The sequence below is a fragment of the Stegodyphus dumicola genome, chromosome X2, assembly GCF_044657685.1.
Source record: "Stegodyphus dumicola isolate Sdum_Otavi_A_Nest chromosome X2, ASM4465768v1".
Taxonomy (NCBI): Eukaryota; Metazoa; Arthropoda; class Arachnida; order Araneae; family Eresidae; genus Stegodyphus; species Stegodyphus dumicola.
This window is the reverse complement of record NC_140781.1, coordinates 44,560,173-44,572,855: the sequence shown is the minus strand read 5'-3', so window position 1 is coordinate 44,572,855 and position 12,683 is coordinate 44,560,173. Positions and strand designations below refer to the sequence as shown.

The following is a 12,683-nucleotide window of genomic DNA, read 5'->3' as shown; positions in this document are numbered from 1 at the left end:
TCGCAATGATTAACGAAATTCTGATACAGCAAACACGTGAACTGCTTGACATTGAATTTATGCATCGGCTAATCTGCAGTTAAAGATATAGTCAAACATTTTATAACCGTCAGGGTCATTTTCTACCTCTAAATTACCGCATACAATTCACTTATAATAACGATACTAAGACATTAATTTAAAGTTCACTTGAGGGAATTTTTTTTTTTGAAATTCATATTCTAGAGTTGGAAAAGATGACACAGAGATTATCTGATTAAAAAAAGTTGGAAATATCGGCAACATGAGAAGAAAATTTTTTAAAAAAAATTTCGATTTTAAATGCACAAGTATGTAAAAGGTAATGAACATAAAACATTTGTGCTTAAAATATTATAATTAGATAAAATATAAGGACAATTAATAAAATTAAATTACATAAAATTAAGTAAGCAGTAAATACAATATTCGCCTTCCCGGAAATTTTCAAACTAAAACACAAAAAGTGATACATTTCATTTATTGAAAAATAGTGGAAATATTTTGAACACTTCGATATTTTATTCTTAAGGGGAAAAATTAGCTTCATTGTTAACTAACAAGTAAATAGAATGTGAGATAGATAGTTTAAATATAATTGGACAAGCAGAAGAGTTTTATGTTTTCTGTTCTACGTTTCACAAGTTATGATCACGTTGCTCAGATACCAAACTTCAAGAAATTAATCATTCCTTTTAATTTTGTAGATAAATTTATATCTACATAAATCATGAAGCTATGACATCAGGGTAAGTAGAGTAAGCACTGCTTATTCTAGGATCGGGCGATCCGTACTTATTCGTTTAGTTTTAAAGCGGCTTTCAATCAACGCTTATACTAGAAAACAGAGAAAACAGATTCAAATATCGGCAGCACAGGTTGAAGTTCACTCTTTTCTTTGAGATACGATGTTTACGTTCTTCATCGCAGATCTTAGTTTTATACTCAAAGTTGTTTTCCATTTTAAAGACGGCAGCAGTGGCGCAGCATTATCGAGCTTGACCAACAGATGGCGCTAAAGGAGCTTAATTTTGAATCCCACCATTGATGATTTGGATGTAACAAGGATACGCAACTCCGAAGACCAGGAGGAAAAATAAAAAGTACAGTATTTCTATGCGTCATAGTATTTCTCGACACGACCCACATAAGGCTCAACTAAGTCCACCAAAGCATCTATCAACCACATCAACGCACAAAGCTCAACACCAAACGGGTTGAATAGCGGGGACCAGTAGCGTCCTCTAATACCGCATAAAAATCGTTGCTAAAATGAATTAAATATAAATAACTGTATAAAAAATTCAAAAAATCATATCATTATTGTGCTGTGCATCCTCCCTCCTCTTGCCTAATTTTGGGGTTTTTTTCAGTAGGATGCAGCTTCCTCCAGTTGCGTTTCATTACGCAGGAGGGGTGCATACATATTGATTAATATCATTATTGTTAACAGTGTACAGTAGAAGATGACGTGAAAATGTTTGGCAATCATAATTACGAAAGCAAAAACTTTTGAGATTACTGCTAGACTAACAACCAGTGATATACCGTAAAGATACAAAACAGTTAACAAAAGACATGCTCGAAAGCAGTTCAAGTCAATACATTATCAAAAACACAAATTGTGTAGTTCTGTCTGCAGATTTCATTCTCATACCTTCAAGATCATGAACACATCAAAGAAATTTCAGTTCACAACACACCAGAAATAAGCCTGAATGGCATTTTATTCAATAATCCTATCGTCAAATTCCATAGAAATATATCATTCACATGACTTCAGGGCAAGAAATTCTCATTCCTTATATTAACATGGAATTCCTACCGGACAAAATGGTCAAAGAATACAGTAAGTTTGTAAAAACATTTTTAGAAATTTTTCGAGGCTAGGCAACGCAAGAAATTAATTGCACTCTATCTGGGATCCAGGATCAGAACCATGGATTTCACAAGCCGACTGACGTGCCATTACTTACACTACGAAGCACGCAAGAGGGAATGCGATAATTACTAATATTTTACGTCACTTAAAGGGTGACTGGGGAGAGGAACGAGACTCAGTCTACCATATCCAAATGGTGACGATTTCCTATTTTAGTCTGGACGCCACTGAAAAGATTTTTTTTAGAAATTTTGGAGCAACAAATGGCATATCATCCGGCATTCGAGTCACAGATTTTTCAGTGCTAGCTGAACGTGTTACGACTTACGCTACAAAATCACGCAAGCGGGAATGCGAAACTTCCTTACAAATTAGCCACAGTATTTATAACTTAAGTTTTAGAAAGAAAGAAAAATCCTATAATAAAAAATTGTCTAAACTGATTTAAATAAACCCTCGTTTCGTAATCATTCAAAAATAAATTTGTTATTAAAGTTTAAACGTAATTTCTGTTAACTTAAAACAACAGATGTCGCAGTTAGAAAAGAATACTAAGGCCAATAGATTGTTCAATAATATACACAAGATTACTAAACAATTTAAATTTTAAATACGGTTTAATAGTTATTACTTACTGTGTCGTTACATTGAGTTCTAAGCTTATAAGCTGAGAGTCGGCAGTTTGCTTTTCACATAGTTGCTTCGACATTCCGTTGGTTATATCTTTCACGAGGTCCTCCAGAGCCTAAAATATAAATTAAGTTATTTTCACTTGAATTTTTTTTAAACTTCAGTTATATTATACACCATGTCCTAAAAGTCATTACGCAGTCTCTATTTCTGCAAGTATTGGCCGTACACATATACTTCCAATCACAAAAGTATTCTAAATAACGAAAATATTCGTCTTATGGCTTTTCTAAATCATAATATATCAAGTTTGAGAAATTACGTTTTTCAGAGTTAAAAAAAAAAAAAAAAAAAAAAAAAAAAAAGATTTTGCTACACCAGAATGAAATTTTCTTAGGCTAAATCACTCATCTTAAGGCTAAAAGTAAACTAGGTCTTAACAAATTCGAAGTTGATTTTTTTTTATTTAATGCCATTCCATGATATTTCTTTTTGATTTAGTACCGTATTACATTCCTTAATTTGTAATTTTGTTACATTTGATATGTCAGAAACAGTTTCACAAAAGTAATTTATGAATTTTCAAATGCTAAAAACACGTCAATAAAATTCACACGCCGTATTATTATTTTAGGATAAAAATGTAATAGTCATAAAAATTCATACTAGGAATATTTTTCATTTTTTAATTTATGCAAATAATGCTATGAGTTTTTTATGTGGCAATAATTGAAGCCAACTATTATTTTGTGGATTATGGATTTTATAAGATTCGGAGAATAACATCTTCATTTAGAGCAAAAAGTGTTTAACAAAACGTTTCACACGACACTCTGCATATCAATGCGCATCATTGAATCGGGTAACATGAAAACTGTTTATTGAGATTACTATTTCATTTTTAATTGTATATAAACTTTATAATATATATATAACTTTATGAAAAGATTTCAAAAATCATATTAATATTATTAACTGTGTAAAAATAACTTATAAGACGATGCTTAAATGTTCTTAAAATTTTAAATTAAATATCTGGGCCAATATGTTGTACGGGCTTCAAACACTCAGTGCTTCATTTTTTTTTTAGTATAAACTTTTAGAAATATAAACTTTAGTACAAATTACTAAGACAGGGGGAAATGAATAAGCATATAGAATTCATAATTTTTACATTAAAAATGACAAAACACGAATATTCAATACATATTATTCAATACATTTTTATTACTGTAAGTATATGCCTACGACGTACTACTCCGAAAATAATGACCATGTAAGAAGTTTTCTGGACCTGTTGTGTACACATATGAAAAAAAAAAAAAATAACTGCATCTTGTGGCGCTGGTAAATAATTGTGAATAATCTTTTTTTTTTTTTTTTTTTTTTTTTTTTAATTTTTTAGTAATACAAATAATGTTGTTTTGATATTAATGAAAAAGTAGAAAATTCATACAATAAAATATTCTCAGGATGTATCAAAAAGACTGCTTAACTAATTATCGCGAGACACACTCCAGAATGAAAAGAAAATAGGCTTTCAGAGACAATTTTGGTCACATGAATATCTTTTTGTAAAAATACGAGAAATTAAGTTTTTATATGGTCCCTGAAAGAAGAAAGTTCCAATAAATAAATTGTCTTTTATGATACTAAAGATATTTCAAGAAAGCAAATGCAGTCCGCAGTATGCAAAATTTCCCTGAGTGTGGGGGGGGGGAATGCATAAATTTATCGAGTAGAAGGGTCGCTTTCTCTTATTGAAAAGAAAAGTTTATTACAGAATTAATTGATTGTGTATAAAATTTCGAATTTTAGCATTTTTACAAAAAGAAATTTATTGATCAGAAGGGTCGCTTTCTCTTATTGAAAAGAAAAGCCTATTACAAAATTTATTGATTGTATATAAAATTTCGAATTTTAGCATTTTTACAAAAATAAATTTGAATTTAGCATTTTTACAAAAAGAAATTTATTGAGCAGAAGGGTCGCTTTCTCTTATTGAAAAGAAAAGTCTATTACAAAATTAATTGATTGTATATAAAATTTCGAATTTTAGCATTTTTGTAAAAATAAATTTGAAATTCATATTTGCTGTCTAAGGTATTTCATGTTAATTAACCACTTATTATAATTTAAGCCTTTACTTCTCCATTCTGTAGTCCTCATCAGAATGCAAATTAGTTGTTCGTTGGATTTAAGCTGAGAGTCTGCAGGACTAAACTTTCAGTTACAGTAGAACCATATAACTAAATTTTTATTTCAAATTTTTGTTGTAATGCAGATAAATACTATAAACCAGTTTTACTAAAGAGAAGATAGACAGATAACTTTATTAGGATTCGTTATCATTTACATAATAAAATTTGTGTTTTTGTTAATGACGAATTAATTACTTTAATTGCTAAGGGGGCAATTAAAACACTCTTTAAAAGCAGCCTCAAATTGCTTGAGTTTAAAGACTGCGTTTAAATTAATTTTTGCCTCATGCAAAAGATATTTTTTACAAATTTGTATTCGAAAATTGAGCCATGTTTAGCTGTTTATTGTAGCTAGCTGTATATTATAACTTCATGGATAATGATAATGATTATTCATTAATGATAATTATTAATGATAATTATTCATAATGATTATTCATCATATTCTTCATGAATTAATGATAACCACAGCATCATTAATTAAAGTTCTAGGGTTATTTGTTATGGAAAATATTAATTATAAATTAATCATTAATTAAAATTATTCTATTAAACTATATATTAATACCCATAAATTTAATATTATATTAAAATTCCGGGTATTGGGTATGGAAAATATTTTAATCACTGTCATTTATTTTCTAGAATGTCTTTTTACTATAAAATCTTCGTATACTTTCATTCTAATAAGTTCCGTATATATTTTCTGAAAAGTATCACATTGTAAGGATTATGTTAATTTTATTAACAGTTAAATTTTGAGTTAACCTTCTTTCCTGTCACATTTCTTAATTTCAACTTACTTACTACTTCCGGCCAGAACGTAGTTTTAGAATCACGTCTGAATATAAAATGAGGAGGAGCGGTATTTAAACCGCGAAGTTCTTCGGTCTTAGCAAGAGAGTTACCAGGTATTCTGTCTGCACGCGTCCGCCCTTTTTAGGCCACTCTCTCCTAAGCTATTATTACGCTCGCACTTAGGCCCTTGATAGCTTCGCAGTCAATTAGCATTAAGGGGGCAACTAGGTTAGAATCTTGATAGCTTCGGCTATATCTCTTTAGTATAGATTAGTTTTAGTTTACTTCTTAGCCTCTTAAGTTCAAGCCCAAGTGTCGGCTTTTATTGTACACACCAAGACGGAGTTCTATTAAATCTTATTTGAATAATAAAGGGTTATTTACCCTTTCATATTGTTGTTTCTTGTCACACGAACTCAAGCGATTATTCGCTTAACTGTTCTTAAGATTCTTCACGTTCAACAATAATTAGCATTTACAAAATGAGGAACTCTACAATGCCAATAACTGGATAAGCTAGTCCGCAAATGCGCAGTTCTGGCTTTTATCCCTTGTCAACAGAAGAAAATCTTCCTGTTGTGACAAGAAAACTACTTTGAGCGTCCACCTCAGCGCTGTTGAGGGGGCGGCAACGTTCCCCGGATAGGGGGCGGCTAACGGGCCCGTCATCAAGCTTCTGTTGGTCTCCCATCTTGGTGGTACTCAACATCAAACTCATAAAATGTACTTGGTAATGAGTACGCTGCATCGGCTCGGCAATGCTCTTGATGGGCTCGTCATGTCGGAGCAGGTTTATGTAAGTTTAGCATGTCGGTTATAGGAATGTACTAGCATTGTGACCGCATAATTCCAATAGTGTTGTGACAAGGAACTGCTCTGAAGCATAACTCTACAACATAAGCAAAATTTTCGTAGCACCCTTATTTGATGTACTTCTTAAATTGAACATATGGGTCTATGACCAACTTTTCAAGACACCAATTTGTATCAGAACAGTGAAAATCATAAGATGTTACTTATTATAGCAGCATATATCATACGATGTTACTTATATATCCCTTATGTTACTTATATAGCAGTGTCGTTTTATTCGCAAGGTTCAACTTTAAATCATATCTGTGCTTTTGAAATGTAATATAAAAATGTATTTTATATAAAACAAACACAAGAAAAAAATTTAGTCTCACTTGTTGATGGGTGTTTAACTTCGAAACTAGTTCATTAATTTGACTCAGCAAAGCAACATCTTCTTCCAAGCTTTCAATATCCTTTAACAGTTTTTTAAGTCCGCTATCTGTACCTAAAAATAAAAATAATATAAAAAATTTCAATAAAATAATCTATATGAATATCATTGAAGAAAGTTTAGTTTGTCGTTTCAGATATCAGTTTATGAGGACGAGGGATGACAAAAATGAGGCATAATATCTACAGTAAAATCTCCTGAACAAGATCTGAGCTCATGATCTTCGATATGAATGGCAATGCTAATCATTCCAAGATCAAATGAACACATAGATGATTTTAAAGTAGTTTCAGTTTCATCTAAACTGTAATTTTTACACATCGAATGCACTAACATTAAATTCCATGCATTTGTACCAAGCTGAAGAACTGCTTTTAAATTATTCGGTTAAGAATATTTAACGGGCTGGATGCATGAGTGTTTTCGATTTCACCACACGGGTCAATGGAAGATTTATAAGCGAACTTTAAGAAATTTCGCAAAAATCTTAGAGTACAACGTTCTAGAGAAAGATAGATTTTTTAGGCCCTCCGCTGCGTATTACACTAAACAATCAAGATGACTAATGAGAAACCAGAATTCCACAGTGCTTTTACTATTTAGCTTGATAGTGTGTCTTTAAAAATTTATGAATTCTGGGAGAACAACAGCATCGACCCGACCAGTCTCCATACTCCCCTACCGGGTCTTCAATTTTTAGAAGCGCTTCAATCTGTTTTCTCTCAGTCAGGTACTTATCTCTTTTGGAGAATATTCTTTACGGTTGTATTACAAGTCAGGCCCTAACGGGACTCTTTCAGTAACTGGCAAGAGTAGGGATCACTATCACCTGCTGTAGGCCAGTATACCAACCAAGCATCAAAGCATTAACTGCTGCTGGAGAAGGTAATGAATCATTCTTGCACTTACTTTTGCGAGTGATGGAAAAGGCTGCTGATCTAAGCAAATTTGATAGAGGGCAGATTCTAATGGCCCGAAAATTTGGAACGAGTATCTCCGAATCTGCCCCACTGGTAGGTTGTTCACGATCTTCCGTTGTCAGCATTTACGCAAAGTGGGTAAATGACGGTGAAGCGAGCAATAGACACAAATGTGTTGGACATCCACGCGTCATCAAAGAAAAAAAGGACGTCGAAGACTGTCCCGCTTCGTACAGCAAAATTGGCGATAGACAGAGGCTCATTTGACAGCTCAATACAATGTACGTCCAAATGCAAGTGTTTCGGAACACACAGTTCAACAGACACTATGATATGGGACTCAACAGTCAATATCCAACAGTTCAACAGATTGTTGGATATGGGACTGCGCAGCAGACGTCCCATTCGTGTGCCTGTTGACCAAATGTCATTGTCAACTACAGTGGGCCCAGGAACATTGAGATTGGACAATGGATAAGTGGAAGAGAGTTGCCTTGGTCGGATGAATCACAATTTCTTATTCATCACGTCGATGGCCGTGTCAGGGTACGTCGTTTTCCAGGCGAACAGTTGCTCCCTCTCCTATAAAGCAGGTCATACACAGGCTGGTGGTGGCGGTATTATGCTTTGGGGGACGTTCTCATGGGCGGCTCTGGGACCCTTAGTTGTGGTAGAACAGTCCATGAAAGCTGCAGACTATCTGAATATAAATGTGGATCAGTTGCACTACAAGGCATATGTATCAGTTGCACTACAAGGCATATGTATCAGTTGCACTACAAGGCATATACAAGGCTTTACAAGGCATATGTCTTCCCAACTGGAAATAGAATCTTCCAGCAGGACAATGGCCCAGGTCACAAGGTTTGATTTGTGTTGGAGTGGTTCGAGGAGAAAAAGGATGAACTCCAATTAATGTCCTGCCCACCTAACTCGCCGGATCTTAACCCGATAGAGCACACTTGGAATGTCGTGAAGCGGCAGCTCAGAGCTGAAACACCACCATTGCGGAATATCTCGACTCTGCAAAACCGCTACTAAGACAATTGGTACAATCTGTCTCCAGTCATCTACCAAGAACTTGTGGCACCCAAGCGAAGGCCAGCTGCAGCTGTTTTGAAGGCCAAAGTTCACGCAACGTGTTATTGAGTATGTGGTTATAATGTTTTGGCTCTTCAATTTTTTTTTTTTTTTTTTTTTTTTTTTTTTTTTTCCGGATAAGATCTTACTCATAGAATCTTACAGAACTGGTGTTTTAGACAACAGTAGCAGACTTTAGAATTGGCATGCAGCCAATTCGTAACTATGTTTCCATAAACTAAAAATTAATAATATTGCTAGTTTAATTAATTTGCTAGTACGATTATTAGATTATGATTCTAAAGTAATAAAATGGTATGAATATATTCATAATGTATTTTTACTTCCTCGTACGAAGTAAAGGAAGTACTGTAATCATGAAAAATCTCGGGTATCATATTTCAGTTCCCGAATCGATTTCGGCGATTTTTTTGCGTAACGTCTGTACGTAAGGGCGGAATAAAGGATTAATTTTTCCAAAACGGATTGTAAAATGCATTTAAAATGGATTCAAAAGGAATATTTTCCTGACATCTGTACGTACTTACGTAGGTACGTATCTCGCATACTCAAAACGATTAGCCGGAAAGATTTGAATTTTTTTACATGGGACTGCTATAATATCTAGTTGTGCACCTCCCTCTTTTATTGCAATCGGCTGAACCAAACATATATATATATGTATATATATACCCGTCACCTTATCAGGCCTTTATTTTCGCAATCGTTGGGCGTAGTCATATTTCAAATTACAGAAGTGTTTTAAATGACGCAAATCATATTTGAGCAATGCCAAATTAATAAAAAAATGAATTTGGGGCAAATAACGAAATATAACTTTTAATGCTGTTTCCCGGTTCCTATATATATATTACGTATATTTGGCAAAGATTTATGCTTGTTGTGAAAAAATGAAATTATTAGAAGTTTGACTACCGTATGACAAAAACTGAGCAGAAAATTCAATTTCAAAATTTGTAATTTTTGATGTCATTTTCATCTTGCCTTCAGAGATCGGTTAATTAAGTTTGAATAATTCGAGGAAATAATTTTAATGAAATGCGGCAAAGAAATGTGTATAATTTAATAGGCTATACAAGGAAGTCCCGTGAAGTCCATTTGAGATTAGTTTTCATCAGATATCAACATTTGAATACTTAGAAATTATTTCTATGAAAATTCTGGCGGTATACAATATGTAAAAAAATTCTAAATTAAAAATTTTACACACTAGGTAAATCACTAAATGAGATTAATGGATGGATGAACAACGAAACCCAGAAAGGACATTAAATATCCATAATTATAAAATTAAATACCTTACAGTAAATTTTTGTCGCTCGGGGGTCCAAACCTTCTGTTTTTGTTTTTTATTTTATAATGTATATAAACGTTTTCTAAATAAAACTATAGGGACCAAGTCATGCATAAAAAGTTTTCTTAATTATTTCTTAATTCATTTTCTTAATATTTTACAATAACTGATTTTTTAAATAAAAAAATTACCAAATTATGAATTATTTAAAACATGAATCATCACTTAAACATTAATAAACATCACTTAAACATGAAAAAAAAAGCATGAATCATCACTTAAATATAAACAAACAAAAAATTCATCACTCAAAACATTTTTATAATCCATGATTAAAAATTGTGAAAATATAAACCGAATACAGACATTTCTGGTCACGAATAATAAAGTTCGTTGTTAATTACATATGGCAGAGGGTTGTTTGTTTTTTTCAGCAAGTCACTAACATAAGTACATGTTTAAATTTTATTTCTTAGGTGGCAAAACAAAACATAAAAAAACTTAATTCAGTAAAGTGTTTTATCTATTACTATTTTGTAAAGTGGACCACCAGCGGCCGAGTGATAAAGTCATTGAATGCTGGCAGTTTGACATTGGCTAAACTCATGGCTAACGGGCTGGCTGTACGGCTTTTTCATGGTTTTCTCCATATGTAACGGCCCACCAGCGGCCGAGCGGTAAAGACGCTGAATACTGGTAGTTCGGTCTGAGGTTCGAATCCCGCGAACGGGCTGGCTGCATGGGCGTTTTCGTGGTTTTCCCCATGTGTAACGTGTATACGAGCCAGTTTCCCTTAGAAAGTCCTCCACGAAAGGCATCCTTCCCTTTAGGCAGATAGCCCTCGTGTGCTTTGCCATAATTAAATACACCAACACCATATGTAACGTGGATACGAGCCAACTGCACTTAGAAAGTCCTCCACGGAGGCATCCTTCGCCTTAGGTAAGATAGCCCTTGCGTGCTTTGCCAGAATTAAATAAACTTTAACGTCTTGTAAAGAACCAAATAAAAATTTTGATCGCTAAACTTAGCGATTGACCACCTTTTCCAAGTAAATTCATTACCCTGCAATGCACCATTTTTTTATTATTTCTGAGAAAAACTTGATGATGCTTTTCAATAAAACAAACATTACCATTCTTAAATCGTTTACACTGAAATTCCTCGAATTTTAAGTTCGTATTTTTGTTCAAATCAAAAACACTATTTGTGAAATGTTCCATGACATCTTTTAAAAATAGTTTTTGCGCAAGATTCCACAAAAGCCGCAACAAAAGTTCCTATCAACAGAAATTTGTTTCCAAGGAAAGAGGTCAGAAGCCTATCAAGTCATCTTCAAAGCTAATTAACCGAACATCTAAAATGTTGTGAAACCGCAGATCGCTATTGTAGAAGAAGCCGTATAATTTAACAGCTTGCAGTAGTTCCGCAGTTTCTAATCAAGGTGAGTGTTTGAGAAGAAGGGCTGCTAATCACCCTACCAAGATATTTTCTCGTCATCTATTTCTATTTTATTTTAGAATGAAGCCTTTTATATTCGATTTCAATAGGCTACAAATTGCATTTTTACTATCAGGCAGTTTAGACATGTTATATCAAACGCTTCGCTACGTTTAAAAGATTGTTTTCAAGACTTCTGCCTATTTTTGGAAGTTCTTGGAATCTGCTGTTTAGGTTATTACGAAAGTTGATAGATAAGCAAACACTAACAGATTCTCAGAAAGCCCTTCAAGCTAAGAAAATAATTCAACAGAGCACATTCTCAATCATAGAATTTCATTTCAAATGACTGGATGTACACTATTTGGCTTTAAGTAAAGTAATGATCTCTTTAGATTTATGATTCGTTTAAATATTATTTTTTATAGTATCGTATGATTAGTGACGTCATTCACCTTAATTGGAATTCAATTTACTTGGTATTTGAGACATTAGGCACGAACATTTGTTACTTTCGTAAAGTTTTCACATTTCTAACGACAAAAGAAAAAATCGCAGTCTTTCGAAATTTCAGTCTGCGCGTGCAGGTTCTATTTTTAACCCTAAAAATTTTCAAGACTCTTATGCTTATAGATATTAGAAAGTTTGAAAATGAATATTCTATATTTATGCATGGTATAAACAGGAGAGAGACCAGGAGGACTGAAGAATTTATTTTACATCTGTAAGCTTTATATAGTTCTTTGTTCCTCTTAACATGCTTGAAGATTTATGTAGGAAATGTTTTACAGTACAAGAGTGCTATTTATTTTCCAAGATATGCTATCATGAAGGATTTGCTAAGGAAAACTGAGCCATCTACTTGAAAGAAAAAAAAAAGCACAAAATTTACATGCAGCTCACCCGTCCTGCGAGAATGGAGCCCGAGAAATATATAAATAAATATATATATATATATATTAATTATAAGGTATTTCTCCCACTTTCCTAGCGTCCTTCGTGGTGTAGTGGTTCTGCACACTGAGCCGGTATTTCAGAGGTCCGTGGTTCGATTCCCGGCGAAGGCGATTGCTGTTTTTCATCTTTTCTGCTTCTAATTAACCTAATGTCTCTACAGTGGCGCCCGAACTAAAAGGGTTGTGGATGACGATTC

General features: G+C 33.3%; 1 protein-coding gene across 4 annotated transcripts in view; it reads right to left on the bottom strand.

Annotated features, from left to right (window-relative positions):
• LOC118180501 (uncharacterized) overlaps positions 1-12,683 on the bottom strand; it is a 524,461-nt gene that overhangs the window by 62,406 nt on the left and 449,372 nt on the right. For all 4 annotated transcript variants that reach the window (XR_015039137.1, XM_035349588.2, XM_085809646.1 and 1 more), the window contains exons 15-16: positions 6,717-6,829; positions 2,536-2,645 (exon numbers count right to left, since the gene is read on the bottom strand). Coding sequence is in view for 3 of the 4 variants with exons in the window: in XM_035349588.2 (XP_035205479.1) it covers positions 2,536-2,645; positions 6,717-6,829 (223 nt within the window). In the remaining variant the exon portion in view is untranslated. The remainder of the gene's footprint in view (positions 1-2,535; positions 2,646-6,716; positions 6,830-12,683) is intronic.